The 26,434-nt window shown below is 40.2% G+C and overlaps 1 protein-coding gene across 1 annotated transcript in view; it reads left to right on the top strand.

The window, feature by feature from the left end:
- The first annotated feature begins 20,077 nt into the window (after window positions 1-20,077).
- The window catches only part of wnk1b (WNK lysine deficient protein kinase 1b), a 94,468-nt gene continuing 88,111 nt past the window's right edge, over window positions 20,078-26,434 (top strand). The window contains exons 1-2 of the mRNA XM_028571300.1: window positions 20,078-20,684; window positions 23,192-24,820. Coding sequence (XP_028427101.1) covers window positions 23,867-24,820 — 954 coding nt within the window. The 5' untranslated portion in view covers window positions 20,078-20,684; window positions 23,192-23,866. The remainder of the gene's footprint in view (window positions 20,685-23,191; window positions 24,821-26,434) is intronic.

Here is a 26,434-nt window from a genome sequence, read left to right as displayed (position 1 = left end):
AAGCATTTTATCTGTTAATTCTTCCGACGTAGACACTAGGCGTTATGTAGTTGACCCGCGGTGGTGAATTGTCTGCAGTTCTGGGAGGGTTGTTGCCGTGTTCTGATTGTTCTCATCTCAGCTCCGCCAAGACAAAATAGACATGCCATTTTAAAAAATATCATTTATTAATGTATCATCATCATTCAAATATCATGTTTTCAAAAGCATAATTTTCATAAATTGTTTTGTGAGAGCCCCGGCCCAATTTAACCCCTGGTTATATACATTTAATATAGCCTACATATATGTATACGTATAATGTCCCGCTGGGCAGCAACTTAAAAAAAGTGAAGTGTTGTGAACGCAGCGCGCTGGGACGAATGTCCGCATGTGCCCAATAGAAACGAGGCAGCCAGCCAGGCACGGAAGAAAACACTCCATCACAACGCTGCTGTAAATTTCACTCATTGAGGAATGTTTCTCTGCTTGCTTCAAGCCCGGCCGATGTCCCGCCCCCGAGAGCCATATACCCCACCGTGATTGGTAGGTTCGTTCAGCCCCGCACACAACACTGTAAAGTACCAAACATATCACACTCGCGGGCCGCACTAACATTAAACTTTCATATTAAGGCGGGGGCCACAAACTATCGTCCCGCGGGCCGCAATTGGCCCACGGGCCGCAAGTTTGAGACCCCTGATCTACAGGAATAAACTTGCATGCTTTCTTACCAAGAAGTCCTAAAAGTTCTATGACATCGAAATACCTACAGAGCTCAACAGATCCATCTCCATGACAACTGAGGAAACTCCATACGCTAAAGAAGACGGGTGACAGTAAGTCTGTTAACTTGGGACAGACTTGAGACCTATTCCGATGCCAAGTGTTGCAGTCAATCACAACTGAGCACAATCTGGATATTAGGTACAGTACAATACACTCACTTGGTATATATTCTGTTTCTGTTTAAATGTTCAAAGACAGACAGACAGACAGATACACACACACACACACACACACACACACACACACACACACACACACACAAACACACACACACAGCCTGAAACATATAATTTTGACTTACAAAGCAAATATTATATTACACACATATTACACAACAAAACAACAGTCATTTAAAGATGAGGCCCAGTTTGGTCTTGGGTGAAAGATCCCGGAATCACACAAACACACACACACACACACACACACACACACACACACACACACACACACACACACACACACACACACACACACACACACACACACACACACACACACACACACACACACACACACACACACACACACACACACACACACTTTCTCGTACTTCACACCCACACTCAGAATGTGGCATTTGCCGTGTAGGGGCCAAGAAGGTGTTACACGCACACACACACACACACACACACACACACACACACACACACACACACACACACACACACACACACACACACACACACACACGTAATGTCAAAGAGAGGCAGCAATGTATTCTGGGACGTGAGAGAAGTGGGAAGGAGATGAGAGGGACGGTGGTCATGAAGGGACACACAGCACCAGACATTAAAGCAGACGGAAGAAAAACTTTTTTAGTAAACAAGTTGTTATTCAAAGGAAAGATTCAGGAGGAACAACACCTGAGAATATGTTTTTTTTTATTATCTTGATCATCTATTAATATGATACTTATTGTTGGCATGATTGAAAACACATTAGTATAAGAAAAGTTACCCCAAATCATTTGTATCTCTGTGATATTTTATATTTTTCTTATTGTCAACAAATCCAGTATCAACCAACAACCAACAATGAATTGATCCTGTTAATAAGTATCGTCGTGCATTCAAATCTTGATATAATTTATTCGTCTGCACCAAAGAACTCCATTGTTGTCCAAAAACCAATTTTTGCACTGGGTGGTATATTCCTTCTTCACCATGAACATGGGCACTGCAGAATATTTTGAGATGATCAAACAAACTGTCCTGCTGCTGTAAATACTTAGAAGCTAACAAAGCTAACCCTCTTTACTCCCGTTTGAGTAACATTTGCTAAAAACTACAATGCCCAGCTGTTTAGGTACATTTTTTTCTTAAAAATGAAAGTATACATTTGTGAGAATAAAGATTTACATCTTCAGTAGGATGAAGAGGCTTGGGGCAGAGTCGCCTGCCTCATCCTTCAAAGGTAACCCACACTACATCTTATGGAGGAAAAGCATTACTTCACTGACCCTCTATAGGTTAATTGAACTTCTGACCACACCCGTGATCTCAGCTGGGTGTGGTCAGACACAGTGGTGTGGTCTGTAGTACTTGTGACCACAACCAGCTGTGATCTAGTACAATGTGTGAAAAGAACATCACTAGTTGGCAGCTAAGCAATATTATTTGCCTAGGTGCTTCATTTTGCAAGCAAAACACAATAAATGGTGACCTCTTACACCAGATGATGGCCTCTATTGTTTGCTTTTAAACTATTTCACTGTATTGATTGTTAGAAGGACCCTTAAAGCTTTTGTACACAAACAATTTTTTACAGATTTGTGGTGCTCTTATCTTTTAAAGTGCCATTTAGCCACGAAGGGGCCGCCTTCTTCTGAGTGTTTGACCGTTCTCTGTCTTGGTAACATGGCATGCTTGGAGAGGCTGTGTGATTCCTATTAACTCGGTATCAGCGCTCCACGCCCTGTTGCTGTGCTCTATACATAGAAAGTGACAGAGAGGTGTAAAGCCTCCACACCATAGAAATAGATTTATCATGGCAGCTTCACATAGGGCCCAGCTTGAAAACCTCATAAATCCAATTTTAGCAAATAACATGCTTTCCTTTGGACTTGATTTGAAGCTATGCTGAGTGCGTTATGTCTGGATGTTGAGATAGATGTCATGAACTCAGAAAACCCATTCAAAATCAAGAAGATCAAGTAGAAATCCACCAGCATCAAACTGTATTTAAAGTCCTATGTGACATACAAGGGTTTCAGCTCACAGCAGATTATGTAAAGCCAGCTCATAACCCAAAAGGATTTAAAGGGTAAATCCAGATTGTTTTAGTCAAGTTAATTTTATAAATAATATCTCTTACAGACAAAACAATATAATACATCCAAGGTGCATTATGAGTACTGACCCATGGCACAAATAAACACACTATATCAAGGTTTTTATTGGTTTGTTGAATGATACCAATGACTCACCATACCAGCTATCAGATATCTGGGTGTGAAAACTGGAACACTGGAGTTTTCAGCCATTTAATTACAACAACAAAATAACAAATGTCATTCAGATCCAGACTTTATACTTGATTACATCACAAATTTGAGTTTTTGCACAGTGGATTTTAGAGAGTTGTTCATGTTTACTAATATTCTTGGACTGTCTTAAGCCTAGTCCATTCATGCACAGATATTTTTTTTTAAACATTGCTTTTTCTACGCGTTTTGGCCTTTCATCCACAAACAAATGGCATTAAGGTAATTGAAAACTGAACTTTTGGAAAATTCTGGCAAGGATTTAGACTTTTTTAGAATTTCTTGCAATGGCGGACTATAGTGATGGTAACAGGCTTGCTATCAGACCTTATTACATGTTTACACATAAATGTACAGTTCCATTGTATTGTGGAACAGAGGCATCAGAATGCGCTACAGAGGTTTACTGCTACATAATCCAACACGGCCACGACACCGGCCCTGCCACCAAAGTCACCGGTCTTGGATGAGACCATCAGACTTCTAGTTGGGGGGTAACAGCTTTTTTTTCAGGCTTCTGATTGGCCAACATTTTCTTTGCACGACTGGGGTTATATCGCTGCCTCTAGGCTTAGCATGCTCTTGACAACGCTTCAATTGTGTTTTTGTGTTTTCATGTGAATGAAGATTTTTCTAAACAGTGCATGTGTGGATGGGATTTTTTTGAGAATGAAAGAAGGAAAAAAAAACCTTGTGTCAAAAGAACCCGTCTACATGTGGATAGGACTTAGACCGTAGAATAACATGTATGAATTTTGAAATTGGATGTAGTGCCCCTTTAAAGACTTTTCATATGTATCACCAGTGGCTTTATATAGGCAGTGGTGGCAAAGGTTAAAGAAGCGAGCTTGTGACCGGGATGTTTCCTCTCAGTGAACCTTCCCTGAATAAATAAAGGTTTAAAAATATATATATATATATATATATATACATATATTACTAGTGACAACAGTGCAATACCAGTGGCAGGTTTCAGATTGTAAGGGAAACCACATCTAATTATATAGCTGCTCTGACACTGCCAATGGCTCTTACTCTTAAAATATACTGCAACCCTCTCACCTGCATAATGTAGTGATGATAGCATCAATCATGCACATACAAACCACTGGCAATGAAATACCGGATGTGTATCATGCTGAGAGAGCAATTTCTTAAACACATCCTGTATGCACATGCACACACATACACTCATTTCCACTTTTCTCTCTTCACATCTGCCAACATATGATTTAGCAACCAGGGTTGAAATGAATAGTTGTGGCGAGGACTTCGCATCTCGGAACGTTAGCATTGACATTCTGAGCCACATGATATGATCATTACTGCCACAGCTAGTGGCTGACGATGGCCAAATGGTGCCATACGCTCACAGTTTATCTGTGATGAAGGACGCTATAAGCCTCTGCTATGGTGGTCTTTACCATCATCCACAATCCATATTAGTCATTTTAATTCTTGCTAATTGCAGCTAAAACATACAGCAGCTACTGTAATAGCTTTCTGTGGTTACAATTATCACTGTGACAAGTTATCCCAGACATTACAGATAAACCTTTTTTTCAAAAAATGGTAATATTGTTCTCATTGATATGAAAGTGTGACTCATCAAACAACAAGAGGGAGATTCGGGGATTTAAAGTGTATGTGTGTGTGTGTGTGTGTGTGTGTGTGTGTGTGTGTGTGTGTGTGTGTGGTGTGTGTGTGTATTTAGTTTAATGAATGAACAGAACCGGCATTCATGAGAGGTAAATTTGGACATGGTTAGCAAGCAGCAAACCTATTTTTGTTGCTACATAAATTCATACTGCTGCTGCTGCTGCTGTAGTTGTCATCCTGCTCACAGGAAGTGAAATTGCAGATATGGGATTTTTTTCCTGAGTAGCATTGCTATCAGGTAAAATGTACAACTTAACTGAAAGTTGACCTTTGACTGCACCTTTGTTAGTGAGTTTTTTTGGGATATTTGTATTATTATTATTGATTTACAACAAGCAGAAAAGTCCCCTGATACCTGCCACAAGATCTCCAAATAATCAAATCTAAGTTGTTACAGTGACACAATAATCAAGCCTTGGTCATTCAAAAAGCTTGTTAGAAATGATCTAAAATAAAATATATAAGATTCCAGACACATTTGCAATATTCACATAATATTAAAAGTAGATTTAGGGTGGAAAATCTTTTGTTAGTTACTGAAGAAATTACTTTGCAAATTGTATTTGCTTCTTGACAAACAGTAGCAATACTGAATGAACAACATTTTAATTTTAACACACACACACACACACACACACACACACACACACACACACACACACACACACACACACACACACACACACACACACACACACACACACACACACACACACAGAGCTTCTCTTGAGTAATAGCACCTTGTTCACTGGAGACTGTGTAGCTAAATATACCAGTAACTTATAGCCTGCTGGTTGATGGGCAGGAAAACTGCTGGCCCTGACACTGATTCAGAAGATGAATCGCAACAGACACCAGGAAGGGTGTGTGTGTGTGTGTGTGTGTGTTAGGGACGCTGTCTGCATATCGATAAGAGTAGTGAATGATGAGTCAGAGGATTATTTGAAGAAAGTGCAACACTGTTGTAAACAATGCCAAACAAAACTAAACTAAAAAAAACTACAAAATGTGATACTTTAAAAAAATAATAGAAAATGTCTTAAAAATGAATACGTTGAAGAACAAAAAAAGCATCTTCTCAAAAAAAAAAATATATACTTGGTCCCCAACCCTACCTTGACCCCTTTTTTCTTGGCATCAGTAAGTACCTGCTCTGTTGACCCGCAGAGCATTAGAGGACTTTATTAGCCTTTGCACCCAGGCTCTAATTGATATTTGATGGATGTTGCAATCGTAACTTGATCTCAGAATAGAGTATGGACACTCAGCCAAACCCAGAGAGCCAAACAGCAACCCCTCTGATCCTCAGCTCTCACTATGGCAGGACATACCACAGCTCTGCGGCAAAGCTAAGACAGGAGCAGTGATTCAGAATCATAGATAGACTGAGAGCGAAGGGAAGAAACAGAAATGAAGAGAGGGAGAGGTAGGAGAGGCCATTGCTAAACAGACAGAAAGATGCATCTATATAACAACTTCTTTCACATTTTTTCTTTCTATGTCTGTCCCCTTTGTCTCTAGCTGTCTCTTCCCCAGTCGTTCGCTTTTCTCTCTCTCTGTGCACTAACCTGCAGAGGGCCGCTGGCTGGCATGGTGGATCTCAGCGACGTCAGGTCGATGTCTCGGCCCTGATCCCCTCTCTCTGTCTTCCCGAGTCCCTGCATAATAAGGCCCGAAGTGAGCAAGCAGCCAAGCACACACACACTCGAGTGTTACCCCCACAGCGATGAAAATGCTAATGCAAGGATGGCAGTGGTCTTTATGAAAGGAAATGTTCCTGGACGCCAGGCACCAAGCACCAGGCAAGGCAAGAGAGGACAGCCGAGGGACAAACAAACGGCTTATTCACCCCATTCTGGTCTCGCTCCCCCTTTCTCTCTCTCTCTCTCTCTCTCACACACACACACACACACACACACACACACACACACACACACACACACACACACACACACACACACACACACACACACAAACTTTCCACTCTTTCAGCCTCTATTCTCCATCCATATACCAAATCTAGGTTGTAAAAATGCTGGAACACCAAATGAACCATCATGCTGAAAATCAGGCAAATCTATCTATCTATCTATCTATCTATCTATCTATCTATCATCTATCTATCTATCTACCTACCTACCTATCTATCTATTTAAATGACCAAACCAATGCACACCAAGTTGGGTCTATTACTGTAGTGCTTGTTTGCTCAACCAAAACATTCTGCTGTATTTCTGTTAAGTTAACTGAGGTCAGGCGTCTTCTCGTAAAAGCACTGAGGCTCCACTGTCAGGGGTTTACAGCTCTCTTAACTAGCGAACCGTTATTTGTAACAGGAAGAATGTGTTATCTTGTCTTTCTCGGTTTAATGTAAAAGAAGCGTAGACTGACTGTAAGTTTCATTTTTCATCAGTGTTTAAAATGTACAGGACACAATAGCCGGCAGTGTGGGACTGGAATTAAAATAAGAAGTGTTTTAAAATTGTTTATTAGATTATGAGGGTGAATGGCCTTTTTGTAAAACTGAGGAGACGTGCAGTTGTTGACTTTGTAGAGAGAAAGACAGGAAAAGGGAGGGAGAGACAGACGACAGACAGACAGACAGACACTCTTCAAACCCAGAAGTTTCTTCTCAGCATGAGTGGAACATACAGGAACTTAAAAAAAGGTTGTAGTGGACACAAAAATAAAACATCCGACAGACCACACATGACACACATTCAGAAAGTTAAAAGAATAAAGCATGTCTTTTCTTCTCTCTCTCTCTCTCTCTCTCTCTCTCTCTCTCTCTCTCTCTCTCGTTCAAATATGCACACATACACAGTGTCCTAAGGGAAATGGTGGTTGTCAACAGGGATTAAAAAAACTGCTGCTGCAGTGCCAGGAATTTCTTTAGATATATACCTGAAGAGAACATCTCACACACACACACACACACACACACACACACACACACACACACACACACACACACATACACACACACACACACAGCCTGAAACATATATACTATAGTTGGATTTACAAAGCAAATATTATATTGATTCCAAGTTAATCCCTAAATGAGATGGTAAAAACAAACCGTACTGCCCACAGAATTTCATTCCTAGAAACTAAGAGTTTAAATGCTTATCATAGCCCAAATCCTCATGGTTAAATCTTTGGTTCTAAGCTAAGAAGAAGAAGAACTGCTATGTAGACAATAATTTGAGCTATGATAAACAGCTTTACTCTCCCTCCTAGAGAATTATAGGATGAGGTTTCTGACAGCTAAAGGTTGTTCGTGTACACATCTGTTAACTAAATGTCTCTAAGTAAAGCCTTCAGGAACTTTGTGATGCTTCTGCTCTTGATGTAGCAATTTTGCTTGACTGTAAACACAGTTGTGAGGTGTTGCGAAACACTAACAAAACCTGCAACACTGGCTTTATGTTTCAGTGTCCTCTTTCATGAATGAATGGGAAAAAAACGTCATACTTATGTATGGAGGTTATTAGTAGCATACTCTCCATGCGAGCAGATTTCAGTTGGAATTTGCCCGTGGTCATTTGTGAAAGTTTGTGAAAGTGAGACATCCCATATCACAGAAAAGCTGCTGGGGAAAGATGTGTGAAATAATAGGTTTTATGTACAGTAATAAGTGGATACTTCAAAGTGTGCAAAATGCTTAAATAATCATGTGCTGTTTTAAATATACTTACACAACAACTTCAGGCATGGCACTAATAATGAGGGATTAATGTATTATGAACTTTGGTGGGAAAGTTTTAGCATTTCAGAAAACTATTTTTTGAGATATGTATAAGTTGCAAACATGAATATTTCTTTAATTAAGCAGCTTAAGATGCAATTTGCACAACATTAGCAAGCAAAGAGTAAAAGTGTAGAAGTGGAATAAACAGTGTATTTACCTGCTTTAACGTAAAAAACAATAGTTAGCATGTCAGGCAAACTAGCGTACTACCTACCGTTGTCCAGTAACTGAGCATTACTTCCAAGGCCAAGGAGCATATCTAATAGGGCTGGGACGAAATGCTTTTGTCCCGATCTGATTCTTTCACGATACATGGGTGGCAGTTCAATTTGTATTGCAATTTTCATTTATTGCGATTCTAGAGGTAATGCGATTTGACAGTATTGAGTATTGCAATTTCCTTTTCCTTCTTTAACAAAAATAAAAGTTAAATAGTACACTTCTATAGACAATATATCATGAAACATGTCGAAAAACTAGTTTTCTAAAAAGAATGCACATCACATGTCAGTCAATCGGACATTTATTTCATTTGTATAGAAGTACATAACATGTATTTTCTGCATTTTCTGCTTTCGGACTGTCGGATGTAATTGCTGTCAGCTGTATCATACAAACAGAGGGGTAAAGATCTGATTTTAAAAATCGTTGGGGGAAAAAAATCACGATACATACCTGAATTGATTTTTTTCTCCACCCCTAATATCTAACAACATTATTTGTTGACTCCATCATCCCCAGCCAAACTCTATACCCAAGATAGGGTTAGGTTTGCTATCACATCAGTTATTCCTTAACATAAAAAGGCTTTTTTCTTGTACTGTAACATTAAAATTGATAATATACTGTTTCAAAATGGTGAGGAAATCGGTGAGGATGCTAACTTTTTGCCAGGGACCTTCAGCTGTAGCATCTATCTTTTACTGTAGCATGATGTCATGTAGCCATAAGAAGCACGTTTAAGACTCTTGTTTTACAGGCTTTAAGAATACAGTAGGTCAGCTGAAAACATTAAATAGTTAGACAGCATTTTTATCCAAATCATGTACTAATGTTAGCATAATTAGTTAGCTACAGCTAATAAAATCTGCCAGAAGGCAGTTGCCATTTCATCCAGCCATTGTTTAGAAAATTATAAAGTATTTTTTTGAGATTTAAAATCAGCTGTGGTTACATGTGACACTGTGTAATGATACTGACGTGATATGCAATCCTCTGTCTTTGTCATTCAGTCTCTTTGTTGTATTCTTATTCTTGGTCACTCTCTCTCTCTCTCTCTCTCTCTCTCTCTCTCTCTCTCTCTCTCAAACACACACACCTGCATGCACGCATGCACACACGCACACACACACACACACACACACCCACCCACCCACACACACACACAGGCTTTAACAGTTGAGTACCAGGCTGCGCTGACCTCTCGCTTTCTACCTTTGTCTGCCATGCACACATGCACATACAAGCACACATTAACCAGACAGTAGGCTACCAGTCTCTCATTCTGACAATAATAAAAGGGCCTTTATGCTCCAAGAATTTTCATCATCATGATGCAAACACACACACACACACACACACACACACACACACACACACACACACACACACACACACACACACACACACAGGTAGGTAACCCACTTCAAAGTTACCAGAGCGACTTTGCACATTTAAGCTTCTGATATCAGCTGATAACATTATCGGACCAAACCCCCACATTCCGATGCCTGCACACACACTCACAGATATGAAAACATATTATCACGAACACATTCTCATGCAAACATACACAACTGAAGGAGCAGGGTACCGTGGCATGAGGGTATTTCTAACAGCACTGATCAAGGTGCAAGTTTGTGTCACTGACAGGTGTGCAGGTGTACGTGTGCTTTTATGTAGTTCACCTGCTAAATGTGAGGGTGTGGTAGTTTTTTTTTACTTATAGGCTTTCTTTTATGTATTTCTAGGACCCAAACATACAACATATTTTATTGCCAAGCAATGGTATTTTAATAAACAAAATGATACCTTACGTCAACACACGTAGATATAATCTGAAGTTCTATTAAACAGAGACAATTCTTTGTAAAATTCAGATACCTTCATCACCATTATTGCACTCAAGGGTAAACAACCTGCTTTTTAAGGTTCTAACACAATACTTGAGTAACCAGGACTGTTATGAGGCAAAATGGGTCAACAATAGCCTGGTCCTACCAGACTCTCATACATTTAATTTGTACCACTCTCCATTGACAAGTGTTAACTTCCTTGAAGGCAGGTACTCTGTTAAAGTTCTGTTCTGTTGAAACTATTGGATCTGCCCAGAGCCAATCTGGATCTGTCATAACCAATTGATAACGTTTGTCGTGACGTATGTCATGCGCATGTGCAACAAAAGGGGAGACCGATAACAACTATCGGCTTATATTTAACATTAGCATCGCTAGCGTTAGCCTTAGCCAATTTCTTCACCACTAACGGAGCAAGCTGGAAAATCAAACTTTTCTCAAACCCCGTGGGGAGGAGGGCCAGGACATCATGGCTAGCAACGCAACTCAGCAAATATTGTTCTTGCTCGGGCTTTAAATTTCCCAAGACATGGTGCTCTTTGGATGCTTTTATATAGACCTTAGTGGTCCCCTAATACTGTATCTGAAGTCTCTTTCCCATAATTCAGCCTTGGTGCAGAATTACAGCCACTAGAGCCAGTCCCACAATGATCTTTCCTTAGTATGTGTCATTTCTGTGTCTGTAGCTATTGAGGAGGAGAGAAGGGGGGCAAGATGGAGGGTGGGGGTGTGGCCTTGTCCAGCTGCCACTTTGCTCGTTTGAAAGCCATGATGTCTCTCTCTCTCTCTCTCTCTCATGGGTGGGCTAAATTCTCTGGGCGGGCAAAGCAGAGAAAGGGGAGGTAACCTTGCCCGTTATGACCTCATAAGGAGCAAGATCCCAGATCAGCCCATCTGAGCTTCCATTTTCTCAAAGGCAGAGCAGGATACCCAGGGCTCGGTTTACACCTATCGCCATTTCTAGCCACTGGGGGACCATAGGCAGGCTGGGGGGAACTCATATTAATGTTAAAAAACCTCAAAAAGTGACATTTTTATGCCATGGGACCTTTAACTTCTGGATATTCAACGTCATCGTTCTCAGCCACTCCCTCTGTTCGCTGATTGGACTGCCAAATATTTGGCCGGAGAAAACCCAAGAATATACCGCAAACCCAGACAGAGTACTGAAGGAAAATGAAAATTGAGCGGAAGTACGTAGGAGGGCGGAGCCAGGCTAGGTCAACAATTGAGTTTTACCAATTTAAGTGTGTGTCTGCCCTGGACCCCTGCTGCACCCATTACACTATTTTATAAAAATGAGGACTGTAGTTGCACCAATTTATGGAGATTGGATGTTTCTGAAGGTGCTGTAAAGAAAAATGAAAATGATTCATTCGCTGCAGGAGGGCTTTGATAAAAAGAAAAGGTTGGCAAAACACTCAGGCGGTGAGGGAGACAGACTACAAACAAATGCAATCATACATGCACACAGACATGCACATGCTTTCCATCAAGAAATAAAAAGCTTCTTTTTTTTAATATGTTACATTTAATGAAACTGCTTTTGTTGTACTCAAAATGACTCAAAGTTCAGCATTCAGCAGACCAGGCTTGAATGTTTTCTTGTGGCTTTAAAATGATTACTTACCAGGAATACATCAGTAATTTTTTCCTGGGAAACAGGAAATTTGATTTTAAAGCATAACTGCAGATAAACAAAAAATGGTGTGTACTTTAATTTTTTTCTTGTCATTCTCACACACTAATTACATTGTACAGTAATATTACCCACCTGTTGAATGCCTCTGTGCAATCTAATTTTGGAGATGGAGACTCTGGTTAAGCCACTTGTTGACCCACCTGCAAATTCTATCTTCCATTTACAGATTTTGCACTCTGCACATTTATTAGAGGAAACAGCTGCTGACTGAAAACTGTAGCCTATTTTATTACCCTAATAACTACTTTTTAAAGCCATACAGTATGGTTTGGACAATGTGGCTTTGTATTAGTGCAAAAAACACACACACACACACACACACACACACAGACTGTAATGCCAGGTTACCACAGTTACTTTCAGAAAAAAAGGAGCACATTTGGGGATAAATCCCTTAACCATATTTGCAAAAACCTAGCTTTAACATGATTTGATAATGTTTTTTTCAGCATTTCAGCTGTCCTAATACACCTAACCCTGCCAATAAGGGCTTTCCAAGAGGTAAAAACTAAAGAATTCTTCTCTGTGGTTATCTTTTGGCCCACAGGCAAGCAATTATATTAAACTTCCATTAAAAGAAGTTAGAAACATGGCCAAACAAAGCCATTTCTAATGGGACTACATCAAAGTCTGTAATTATCTTCTTTGGTTTTCTCTTTTCTTTAATTACTCTCCATGTTTAATCATTCTCCTCTCCTCTCCTCTGATATGAGGCATTCTCTTCTTGTACAATTACAGTTCAGAACCAACCACCATGTCATATTTAACCTACTCCTCACCCCGCAGGGAGAGTGATCTCATTTACGTTAATTGCCTCCAATTTGGACTGTTACCGGGGGGAGTGAGAACATGTAGATACATTTTGTTTGGCCCGAGAAGAATAATGGATTCCTAACAGGTCTGTAGGGAGAAATGTGGAACCACAGAGCAAATGAGAAAATAGAAAATGAAAGTTTACAGTAAGATCAGGTGAAATCTCTCAAACCTCCCCGCTGGTCTCTTTAGTGACACTATCTGGTAAAATGACGTACTGCTGAGTGATATGGCCCTGATCTCCATACTATAGGCTACAATGCCACGACAGTTACTGTAAGAATATGTGTTTATTTGATATGTTACAGTAAGTTCCTTCTATTATATGATACACTATAAAAGGTAATTGTTGCACTATTGAAGCAGAGACACAAGATTAAAACACAATTCAAATGTTCACAAACAACAGGATAAAACACACCACCACCAGCGTAACTCACCTGGTTGCATCAAAAGTTGTCCCGTCTTTCACAGGCTCAAATAAAAGCAGGGGGGAGAGAGCTGCATGCAGTGGCACAGAGAAGGGAAGTGACAGGTTCACTGTTGCAACATGAGATCTTTTAAAATACATCCTCTGACACACAACCGCATACATAGCACACATGCTGAGTTACTGGCATGCAATCATAATTCAAGAGATTAGACTGAAGTTGTCACATGCAGTGCAGAAGAAAAAAAGAGGTAAGAATAATCTTACTGTTCCCTTCCTCAGTAAATTCTGCTGAAGTGCCCTTGACCAAGGCACTCAACCAGCTGCTTCACTTGTTGAATTCAGTTGTACTAAGAAGCGCTCTGGTGTGTGGGTGTCGGTGTGTAGGTAGAATGACATGCAATAGGTCAAATCTAAGTTTCTGAACAACTGCAGGAGAGTTTACGGTAATTCAGTGTCCACAGCACAGTATCAGGTGGTTTGAATGATTCTCCAGCTGACTTGAATTGTTAAATGAGCATTTTTTTATTTTTTATTTTATTACTCAATACTGAAAACAATTGTCTCCCACGGCCAACATTCAGAGCCAACATGTGATTTCTGGCCGGTCTCAAAGCCAGGGAGGTTCTGTGGATATTGGATATATTAAATAACTTCTTGTTCTGCAAAGGTTTTTTTTTTTTTTTTTTTAGATTGATGGTAAATTAATCACAAATTAATTTAATTTAATGTCAGATGTCCATGAACGCATTCTGTAGCATGAAATACACATTACCACAGTAGAAAATTAATTTTAATTAATTAATTAATTATTTTCTTGGGGAAATTTTGGGGGATTTTTGTCCATTTAGATACACAATCACACAATTGTGTTTTATGGGGAAAATACCTTTAATTTGGATGCCATTTTGCCCTTTGTCGCCGATTATTTCTGACACTGGGTGTAACGTAACACATGACAGGCTGAGATAGTGAAGACAGCAAGCAAGAAGAATGTGTGTGTCGTAAGATGAATTTGCATGCATGACAGTCTGGGTTTTGATTTTCAGGTAGATAAGTAATTTTAACATGCTTACCATTTGAGAAATTCCTCAAACACAAAAAGAGTAAGAGAAGAGAGAGAGAGTGTGAGAGAGAAAAAGATAGAGAGAGGGGGGGAGGAGAGCCCAAATTGGCCTACCTGAGCTGAGTTTCGATACGTTCTCCAACCTGTTGTAGCTCGTTAGGAAGAGCAAATTCTCAAAAAGCAGCGTCAAGACAGGTTACACTTTTTAAACAGGAGAGACAATCTGTCAGTTATCTTACCTGCATCCACACACACACACACACACACACACACACAAATCACAAAGGTTAGAATAGACAGATCTCTGGAAACACACACATTTTATCAAAGTTTCTTTTAACATGACAATTTACCCATTCAGAACTGATTGATGACAGCTGAAGTTCCAGAGAGGAGTTTGCATGGTTGCATGCTTGATATGGTAGAACAGCACACAAACACTCACACACACACTGCCATGTCGGCAGCCTTTCTTTGCATATTTCCCCTACAACATCCTCTTTTGCGTGTGTGTGTGTGTGTGTGTGTGTGTGTGTGTGTGTGTGATGGTTGACAATATTTTGAACAGATCTGGGATAATGTTCCTTTACCAAAAAGGGTCAACGTAAAGCAAATCTAAAAAGACAATGTTTTACTTTTATCAGCGAGGCATGAAGTTAATATATTACATCATACATCACAGAGTTCTGTTGAAGACGGCAGAACAAGTTGGAGTTTAGATTACAGTTTGTTTGACAGAAAGAAAGATAAAACTTGCTGACATAAGGGGATGAAGTTAGTTCTTTTGGTTTATTTCTAAAAGCCTTCAGCCGTCAGTGAGTCAAAGCTTATGGTGTCAGAATCTCTCAGCTAATGATATCCAGCTGTGTGAGTCAGTCAAGCTAACGAGACCTGTTGTCTCCATGAACATTCAAGCCCTGTCACTGCCTGCACTATGGACAGCCATGAAGAAATTTGTATTGACTCAAAAGCTTTACATAACATTTGGATTTCAGGCATTACATCGGCATCCAAAGTGGCTTGCAGTGCGATGATTGCAACAGTGGAATCAGTTTCTCCTAGATTGCTCAAATACAGTAAAAGCCAATGACAGCTGATTCCTGAGTCAGCTAAAGTTTGATTCACACCAATATGTTCTGCTCAGATGGGCACATGGAAATTTACACGGGGTGCAGAATCTATCATTAAGGAAGTTGTGAACAGTTCAATATTTTGGGGAGTAGGCTTTTTTGCTTACTTGCCGTAGGCTTATTTGCCTCCTTTCCAAGAGTTAGATGAGAAGATCGATACCACTCTCACGTGTGTTACGTTTAAGACACGTTTAAGTGTGCCAGGAGATGGTCATTTTAGCTTAGCATGAAGACTGGTAACAGGGGCAAACAGCTAGCCTGCCTCTGTCCAAAGGTCACAGAATCTGCATACACATTTTTTTTTTTTTTTAAACAAACAAGTTATGAGGTGTTAATTAGTGAGCTTTACTTGTGCTGATAAGCGGATTTTTAGAAGAACTAAAGGGTTGCACAATATAGTGGAGCAAGATTAGGGGGACAGAGTGTCTCCTACATGAGCTGTGAGAAATGTGGATTTATTATTGTGCTGCTCAGGTCTCTTGTCACCTTACTGAGGCCTCATGCCTTGCAGCCACTTTAAGAGGGGTCGTCCGAGGGTAATATGGGGCCCAAAATGTGTTGTTCTAGTATGTAGCATTCTGCCTTCAGGTCCAAACAGAGAGAGAACAATAAGTCATCATCATGGAGTCATTTCCAGTCAGATGCAGTTTTACAGCTTACTCAAGTAAGATGCAAGGTGTGTCAAGGTGTGTGTGTGTGCGTGCGTGCAAGTGTGTATGTACTGAAGAAATGTTGAGGTGAGTACTGAATGTTGAAACGTGCATGCTGCTTTCCAGGATTTTGGTGAAATTGTTGGCCAATAATTTGTCATTTAAAACAATTTGATGCTCTTATATCCATGGCCCAATGATTCCAATTTAATAGATGGAATAGGAAGTACTCATATGTACATTTACGGAAGTGAAAGAGCAATGGGGACTGGATGGAGAGAGTATATATAGTAGTTTTTGGACACATGCCAAATTTGAATCAAATGTATCATTATGCAATCCATAAGGGTATAAGAGAGAGGTCGTAAAATTAAATTAAACTTAACAAAATACTGCTTGTACAGTGAATCTCTAAGTATGTCAACATATAGGTTGATAGTATTTCTATATTGTACATGAATAGTTGATGGACTATCAGTTGGCAGTTGTAAATAGACTGTATGTAAATTTCATGCATTCAATAATGTCTTTGTGCACTCTCCAAAAGTATGTTCAGTCCTGACTTGCTGTCATGCTGTTGTGGCAACTTCGTATTTAAGTTTCACCGCCTTAAGCAAAGTGCAGGATAAACATGTGTGCACACAGACAAAGGAGCACCCCACCACACGCATGCATGCACGCACACACACACACACACACACACACACACACACACACACACACACACACACACGTACCTGGTCAATAATTAAGACCCAAATTGATTGGATTGCAAATATTAAACTTCTGGTGGTCATGTGACGATCCAAAACAACAAATTCATGACCCAACTTGTGTCCTCGCCTGGCTAACAAACACTGGAGTATCTGAGACTCACATTTATGACAACATTTATGGCAACTCTTTATCATTCCAGGAGTGTTTGCTGATTGCATAGCAGCAATACTGAATAGATTAGCCTTGCTATTAACAGTGGAAGCTTAGATAACAGTTATATTTGATAAGATACGACAAGGACCGTATACATTTGTCAGTAAGGTTTTTAGCCCATAGACCAGTGGTGATTATTATGGCATTTTGCAAATCTGCAGACTTTTGCAAAAGAACAGTATGTAGCAAGTGTGAAGCATGTCTCTTAATTAGTAAAGATACAAAGTTTAATGAATCCAAAAAAGGCTATTGAGTGAGCTTCAATAGGTCTTCACCATTTCAGGGGAAATTTGTTATTATTCTAAACAAAGAGGATAATTACAAGTCTACATTTTGAGAAATAAATCTCAGGTTCTTTGCCAACTTAGTTATATTTACAAAATATTAACTTTTAAAAATCAAACCATGAAAGTTGAATGCCTGATAGGACGTGGTTAGGGCTCAGTCTGGTTGCTCTTTAGTGAAATAGTTTTATTTATTCAAAGTGACAGTCAGAAAATGTTGGGATGCCACTTTGTGTTCATTGCAAGGGCCTTGGTGTTAAATAGTTTGGAACCCTGCTGTCAAATACAAACAAGAAGGTCCCACAGTTAAAAATGAACAATAGTGTGCGTTTAGCAACTCTTCCTCCTTTTTTAGGAAGTAGACTAATGAGCAAGTTAAAACCATTATCCTGTTTTGATTATTCTTGCCAGAAGTGCTGCAGCTCAATATCTGGGTATGTTGATCTGATAGACAGACAACATGTCAGATTCTTAACTGTGGTTGCATTCTGATGTGCTGACTGTAGTCTATATCCCTGATGTTCCACTTCCTGGATTGCTTCATTGCCGTCGGAAATCCGCCAGATTTCACTCTTTTAGGCCGGATATCTGTTGCCTTGGACTTCTTTTGTGTTGGCATTGACCAAAAAATCAGCACATTATGATCTCATTATATATTTCTGGTTATTCCCACCCTTTTAAAAACTGGAGTTATATTGATATAACAAACAACACTTTAGGCCTCTTAGACCCACGATAAGTACATATATAATAAGAAATATAATACCATAGGGAGTCAAGCTTGTCTGACATTAAAAGTGATGATGAGGGCTTCAGAGAGTGAACACACACACACACACACACACACACACACACACACACACACACACACACACACACTGAGAGAGGGAAAGACTCAATGAACACACACATTATTCAGAAAGGTTGACTATGGATGTGTCAAACACATAGGTCAAACATGACAGAGACATAAAATAAAATCATAAATGTGTTGGTTGTTGGTTCACACTGCAGCTGTTGACTGGCTCAGGATACTGGAGTCTGCCTCTGGTTGCGAGATTTTGTCAAGATCACAAGAATAAACAACAGTGCTTCCGGTTTGACCTGTCAACATAGAATTCTTATAAATGAATGTGTTGCAGTAAACCAATAAAATAGTTATTAGTTTGTCATTGTAAGAGATTAAGTAGACTAAAACAAAAATACTACAGGTAGTTTCCCTTCTTTGCTCATGGAAGACCAATTATCTTTCTAAAAATAAGAACAAATTAACCACTGATCAATTTAAACAAATGAGAACCCCCTCGGTTAAAATCATAAACTGACCACATTGATCAATTCCGAAATGTTTCCGAATGTTGTTGAACTGTATAACTGGTGTAGCAAACCAGAAAAAGGTGAGAGGTGTTTCCTCTCCTTCCCTAGCTCTGTTTGTTGGACACAGCAGGGACACAGCTGGATCTATGTCAGATCAAACAGATGCAGACTGCTGTCTCTGCTGTCCTCTACGAAATAATAACACAGGACAAATAGGAGGTGTGGCACAAGTAAATAACTTGAGAGCTGCAGGATGTAGGCCTACTCATAAACACTCACAGCCCAAAAAAATGGGATTGTGTTTTTAACAATAGCACTGTTCACTAGATTAAACATGCTTTGGTGGGTTTATATGACTTCATTTTTGGTCGTTCCCAGTGGTGGACTCACTCAGAGTAGGCAACTGACTATAGGCTACAATTGTGAGGTAGGCATACTTGTACTTTTACTTGAGTTTTTCCATTTTGTTCAGTTCTACTCTACCTCAAGTCAGAGGGAAATGTTGTACTTTTTACCCCACTACATTAATCTAATACCTTTAGTTACTAGTTAAACTATATTTGACAAAGTAATGATGATATATTATGAGGGATAAAGATAAGACTTTATTGATCCCTTGTTGAAATTCACAAGCTATACCCAGCAGTTGGCCTATAGGCTAGTACAAAATAAGTCTCACCTTTACCAGCTGCAACATTAATGTAGCCTACTAATGCATCAATACATATAATTTAATAGTATGATATGATATAGCCTACATTAATCAGAAATTGGGCATTCTGCACGAGTACTTTTACTTTTTGTACTTTGAGTTCTTTTGACGTGCATACTTTTGTAGTTTTACTCAAGTATTTGAATGCATGACTTTTACTTGTAAAATATCTGAGAGTTTCTTCCACCACTCGTTCCGCAACACACACAGAGCTCATAAGTGTGCGTTTTGGATGATAAATCGTAATTTTGTTTTAATTTGGGAGAACACCTCTTTTCCTGTTTCATCCGGGTTACGGTGGCTGCTTGACGCGGCACGTCTCTGTGAAAGCCCTGCCGTCGCCTTGTCGAGTCATCGCCAGAGAAGAGCAGAGAGCAGACAGAGCCGCCGTCCGATGGCTTGAAAACGGGGAATAACTGTGGATCACAGCGGATTTATTGCGCTACACAAGCCAAGAGGAGCATAACGGCGGTCGTAGGAGCGGACTTAATGTTGATACGGATGAGGATATAGCATCTTTGAGTGAGACTGCTGCCTTATGACCCGGACACAGACAACATAGACACAGACAGAAATAAGTACCAGAGCCGCCGCGACACCAGCGAGCGAACTTGGCTGCTCTACCCGGTGGGAGGTGTTGGTCTGTCGGCTGCGGCTTGTTGCACGTATACTGCTCAGAGCCACGCTGTTCGGACCCTTTTAGAAGGATAAGGTTGTAGCCAGTTATGTTTTTGTAAATAGCTTCTTTTTCGGGGTTTTCGGCAACCAACTGTGGCTTTAATGTGACGCACTATACTGACATTTGTGCTGTGTCGGAGCGGACCCCCCACTGCAGAGGAGTTACAGGCTTTTAAATCAAGTTTGTACCTTCATAATTCTACGGTGCCGATACAGCCCACACCAATGTAATAGGTAACAGTACATGTTTTGTTTTAGTATCATGCTTTATACAAATCGTGACTGGTTGTTTCTTTAGTCTTGTTTTTGCCTGTAGCGAAGTTAGCTTCATAGCCTCGTTTTTTTTGAGTTCCTCAACAGGCAGCAGTGAACCCCTCACTGCACGGAGGTTTTCTCACAAAGCTAGCGTTTAGGACATTTATCATCTGCTTGCAGTCTTTCCAGCCCATTTAGTAACTTACACACATTTGTTTTTACCCATTTAAGATTCAGATATTTTCACACAACTTAAAAATACATTGTCATAAGTTAGCCTATATATTAATAAACTTAACGACTCCCATGAATTTCTCCAGGACTTTTAATTGCTCCTGTGCTCATTTTAACAGGACGAACATCTTCTATTCATTAGGTTTTAATGAGCCGTACTTAACGAATGGAATCAATTTACCTGTTGGAACTGGTGATTTGTTGATATTTCTGATAACAAATCCTTTATATTTTAATGATACGTTTGTTTTTAACTAGCCATCTAGGCCTACTTCTATCTGAAAACTAAGTTGGACCATTCAGTTTTGGCCATAGTTGAATGTTTATACAGTAGCCTATGTCCATTATGTTTGGCTGGGAGCCTGTTAACAGAGGAATTGACACCTGTAAAATACAATTTTAGTAAAAACTTTTTTAGTTGGTTATACTGTATATAATTGCATATTTTTCTAAGTGCTTTAAATCAATATATATTTTTGTTGCAATACAGTTCCACTTGTGTGCTATGGTGTTAGCAAGACTAATTTATAAAAGGTTAACTGATTAGTCGAAGCAGCACACCTGTGATAATTACTGTACATACTGCCACGCGAAAATCGGTCAATATTTACGTTAATTTAAATGATAATGTTGCACACTTTACCTTTTCAATTTTCATAGGCTGTTTGAAATTAAAATTTAATTTACTATTCTTGTTCTGTTTTCCGGTTGTTTTTATGTTAAAGTTTAAAACATCCACTAGCTGTTGTGAAATCACTGAATACCTGACTTCTCTTAATCCCTAGAACTGCCAGGTGCCATAAATGCAAAATAGGGGTTATTTCAGGAGAAATGTAAAACCTGTTAATAACATCATTATACAAACAATGAAACAGCATTTACAGCTGGACAGGACATATTTTCACTTACGAAGAGGTAGAAACAAGCTGTCAGATTCTACCTGGTGGCCTTAAGGCACATACCTACTGTCACATCTTCAGTGCTCATCCTTCACCCACTTCCCTTATTTGAGACAACATGCAGTAGCCTGTGGCACCAAATTAGTCTCTGGTGTTTTGCTTGGTCACTATTACTAGGAAACCATCTGGACAAATTTAACCCAGTAAAATTTAAAAGTATTCTCTGAACAATAGCGTTAATAATAATGTGTCATATTCTATTTGACACATTAACTTGAGATCATTTTGACTTTCTAGCAGACTTTGCATCCTATGTTTTGCTATAAAGTGGTCATACACCATTTGGGTTGATATATGTGAAAGTGGTTTGTGCAGTTTAAATTCCCGTAGGGAAAGAGTTAATTGAAGAAACTCTAGATGACTTAAGAATATGTGACAATTATTTTGTGCGTCAGTGTCAATAAGACTTGTGAAAACTTGTTGTTGTTTTAAACATTAATTAATGAACTGTGAATGAAGCATATTAGCATTTACTTAGTTTTCTGTAATGCAATATGGCAGAATAATATATTTGTTCGCTGTCCTAAGCTGCTGAATTACCACAGAGTAGCCTAACCTTGAGGTCAGCCAGGCGGTGGTGACTTTGGGCTAAATTTTGAACGTGGAGCAATTAGGCGCACGCTCTTCTGCATCACTCCACTGCATTAACTACACAGGGGCAATGGGGAAGGATAGGTTGAGGTGGGATGCAGATCTTATTCTTGTTAACGACCTTGAGTTGGAGATTAAAGATTGTGCTCAACTCAAGTCAAACCATCACTGATAAATCCCAAACCAAGAGTTTTTTGTCGGCCCAAAGTCTGGCTGAATCCTTTTACAGCCAAATCTGGAATAATGAATTGCCGAAGTCAGTATTTTAATTAATATAAATAGTCAGTCACTTTTTGGTGCATAAATCTTGTACTAAGCTAGTTTCACTATTTTAACAACCAAATTGTTTAGGAATAGAATGTTCAAATGAGGAATTGATTTCTGCTTAGTGGTTGGAAGAGCTGACCGATTTGTCAACTGCAACCAAAAATGTGGCAGCATTTGTCTGATTTTCCCACCCTGCCTCTGTCACTCATACCGCTGATCACTGGCCAAATGGTTGTAAAATGTTACAGTATCTGGCAGCTTATATGTTGTACCAGCCACTTTGGCAGGGAAGTATAATTTGGAGTTCCCTTGAAGTTGGTTGGGTCAGTTAAGTAGTCAAATCAAAGCAGATGATGAATTTTGTGATTGGTCAGGTGTATAAAGAAAATATAGTTTCATCTTACAACTCTCTTCCTTCTTTTATTTTATTTCTAGTAACAAGGGGCGAAGCAGATCAAGCTGGGCCTGGCCAGGCCTACCTAGTCTTCTGTCTGGCCTTACCAGACGGGCCAGCAACCTCTCCAGGGAGTCCTAACTCAACGACGAGTGGGGGCTTCAGCCTGTTCTTACAGAAACTTCACCAGACCACCACATCAAGCTGTAACGGATTGGATTCCAATCATACCTTGTTTTATCAGCCTTTGGGAGGCTATACTGGTCTGTTATATCTCAAGTCCTTCCATGTCGTGGATGTCCCTCTCTGGATGTTGGCAACAGGATGGATTCGAGTGTTAATTTGACGGTTGTCACATCATTGCAGTGCTTGCACCCCCCCTCCTTTGACTGGCTTTCGTCCCTTCCCTCCCCAATCTTTGAGCGAAAGCCCCTGCCGCTCTCTTGGGGCTTCCCTGAGCCCTGTACAGAAGGGACTTGTAGGAACTGTAGATTGTTTTGTTGAAACAGTTGACATTGCAAAGAGGAACTAGAGTTACCCATCCATTTTCTTTTTTCCAGAGTTTCATCGGAGGTTGGACAGCTTTTCTTTTGAAAAATAAATTCGCTAATAGAAATTTGTGCCCGGATACACACAGTGTACACATAGATTGGTCTGATTAAGTCCTTATTTATACACACACAATTCCTTTTTTGTGGTCTGAGTCTTGGGGAGAAATGTCTGAAAGCAGCAGCAAAGCGCCGCAGTTAATTGCCCCTGCCCCCCCTCCTCCCTCTGCCTCTCCCTGTCCATCACCCCAAACCCCCCTTAAGAATGTGAATGGCTCTGCCAGTTCAGACACGCTTGTGGTAGAGAAGCTTAGCGGACACCCTGAGGTCCAACGTCGGCGCCACACAATGGATAGAGACTCTAAAATAGCCGAGCACCGTTTCTTCCGCCGGAGTGTCATTTGTGACTCCAATGCCACAGCTTTGGACCTGCCCAGCAAAGCAGCTGTGATACTCACCTCACCTCCAGACTGTGAAGGGCCTTCCACCTTCTTCTTTCAAGTTCCCTCAGGTCCTGGACCTGGGGTACGAGATGCTGAAGGCAGAGAGGTCCCAAGAGGTCCTTACCTGCAAACCTCAACCCTTCAGCCTGGTCTTGGCCTTGGTAGGGCAGTTGTGGAGGGGCACATAGAAAATGCTGAGGAAGATTTAGGTGAGGGCAGTATCACGATTGCTGTTCCCACAAGTAGTATTGTTGAAGAACATAGTGCAGATGGGGCAGTAAAAGAGTCCAGCCCGACAGTATTGGATGTTACCGACAAAACAATAGGCAAACTGCCTGACGTCACATTGCGTCCCAGAGGGTCAGAGCACACACAACAGGTGGCAAAAGACGGAAAAGTGATAGAACATGCGGACGGGGGTAGCGTTGGTAGTCCGACCGAGGAGAAAGAGAAGGAAACGGAGGAGGAGAAGGAGCTAGCGAAAGCACGGGCAGAGCAGAGGGAGGCCGAGAAACGAGTGCAAGAGGATATAGAGGAGGTGGAGACAAAAGCTGTAGGGACTTCCCCAGATGGGCGCTTCCTGAAATTTGACATTGAGATTGGAAGAGGGTCCTTTAAGACTGTGTACAAGGGACTGGATACAGAGACTACTGTGGAAGTGGCGTGGTGTGAGCTCCAGGTAAGTCCAGACTCATAAATCTGTCACCTCTTATGTGCTCTGTCTCCTCCTGTTTATCTGGATAAGACTTTCATTAAATGTCATTTTGTGGTTGTGGTCATCCCTGAGGTGTCTCAATTCCATCCAGGTGCTGAATTTAACCTCTCTCTTTATTATTTCTTACATGTCCTCTTTTTACCTTGAGATTGTTAAGTTACTCATATGTGAGAACTTTCTGCTCACCTGGATGCTTTCCTGTAGAAATGTTCACAAAATGAGATCACTCTCTGACTGAAATTGAGATACTGGTGCAGACTGATTTTATTTTTTTTAAATGTGTGTGAACAGATGCTGTGGTGCATCTGATTACTACCACCACAAGATGCATAAATGAGTAATGCATGATGGAGAGGATGTTGAACAATCAAGGCCCAAGTGTAAACGAGTGGGTTTTCATTTCCCGATTGCTGTGGCAGCTTGTATCTGTAGGATGAATTTGTAGGATAGCATTATCCTAAAGGTTAGAAAAGTTAGATTATGACTAGAGGCTTCCTTGTCAAAATCCCCAGACTGTCTGGGAAATTCAGGGTACTGAAAGTAAATCAGTAACACTGTTGCATCTCTCACCTTCTTGTCCCAGTTATGGTGCCCTTGAGCATGACAGATTACCTCCTAGCTGCTTCAGTATAGTTGCTATGTGGCAGTTCTCAATCATCTCTGTGTGTAGATACTGTACATAAAAGTTAACAAAAAAAGACTGCATCTTGCGTACTGTGAAACATGAGACAGGATGGCACCCAGTTCACCACAGGATGCTGTTGCTACATTATGGTGCACCGATGCAACTTCTGCAGTGAGTGCGTTTGTCAGAAAGCGAGAGAGATAGAAAGTGTGAACAAGAGACATGTAGAGGAGTTGCATGTCTGTACTGTATGTGTGTTGACGGGAAAGCTGAGGGGGACAAAAAGTGGAAAAAATAGTGTCTTTGCAGCTCGTCTTAGTGCATTCAGTAGTTGCAGATGTAGAATAACAATCTCAGCTGGTCATGTCTGTCTGTCTGTAGTTTTTCTGCAGAATGACAGTAAAATATTATGGAGAGAGAGGATAACATGCGTGGGTAGTCCGCTCCATCTTTTCAACATACTGTAGTTAAATTAATTAGAACCAGAAAAGTCAAACGAGGTGAGACTGCATAATTAAATCTTTTCTGTGCAAAGTCTGCACTCGTTTATATTTCTCAGTGTGCGATTATTTCCTGTGGGACTGTGTGGTTGTTTTCCTGTCATCTCCATCACAAGATGTTCCTTGAGTCCTCCTGAATCCCAGGAGCTAAAATCAGCTTCGCCTGATACCCTGTGTCAAGGAAACGGCAGTTTGTTTATCAGGAAACAAACGTCTGCCCTCTCCCTCTGTCACACATGCCTCTTTCTGTCTCTCTTGCTCATCAAAAAGAGGAAACCTAGGGTCAGGTCAAATTCAGACTTCAGCTTGATTTTGTTGGTGATTTAAAAAAAAAGTAATTTGGTTAAATAATCAGAAGATAAACTGACTGATACATCAGTTGCTTTAATACAAGTATGTTATTTAATTTGCCCTGGCTTACTGGAATGAAACGTCCATTAAACATTGTATAGT

This window comes from Perca flavescens, chromosome 23, assembly GCF_004354835.1.
Source record: "Perca flavescens isolate YP-PL-M2 chromosome 23, PFLA_1.0, whole genome shotgun sequence".
In the NCBI taxonomy this organism is placed as follows: domain Eukaryota; kingdom Metazoa; phylum Chordata; class Actinopteri; order Perciformes; family Percidae; genus Perca; species Perca flavescens.
Note: the sequence above shows the minus strand (reverse complement) of the source record. Positions and strands in the feature narration are given on the sequence as shown.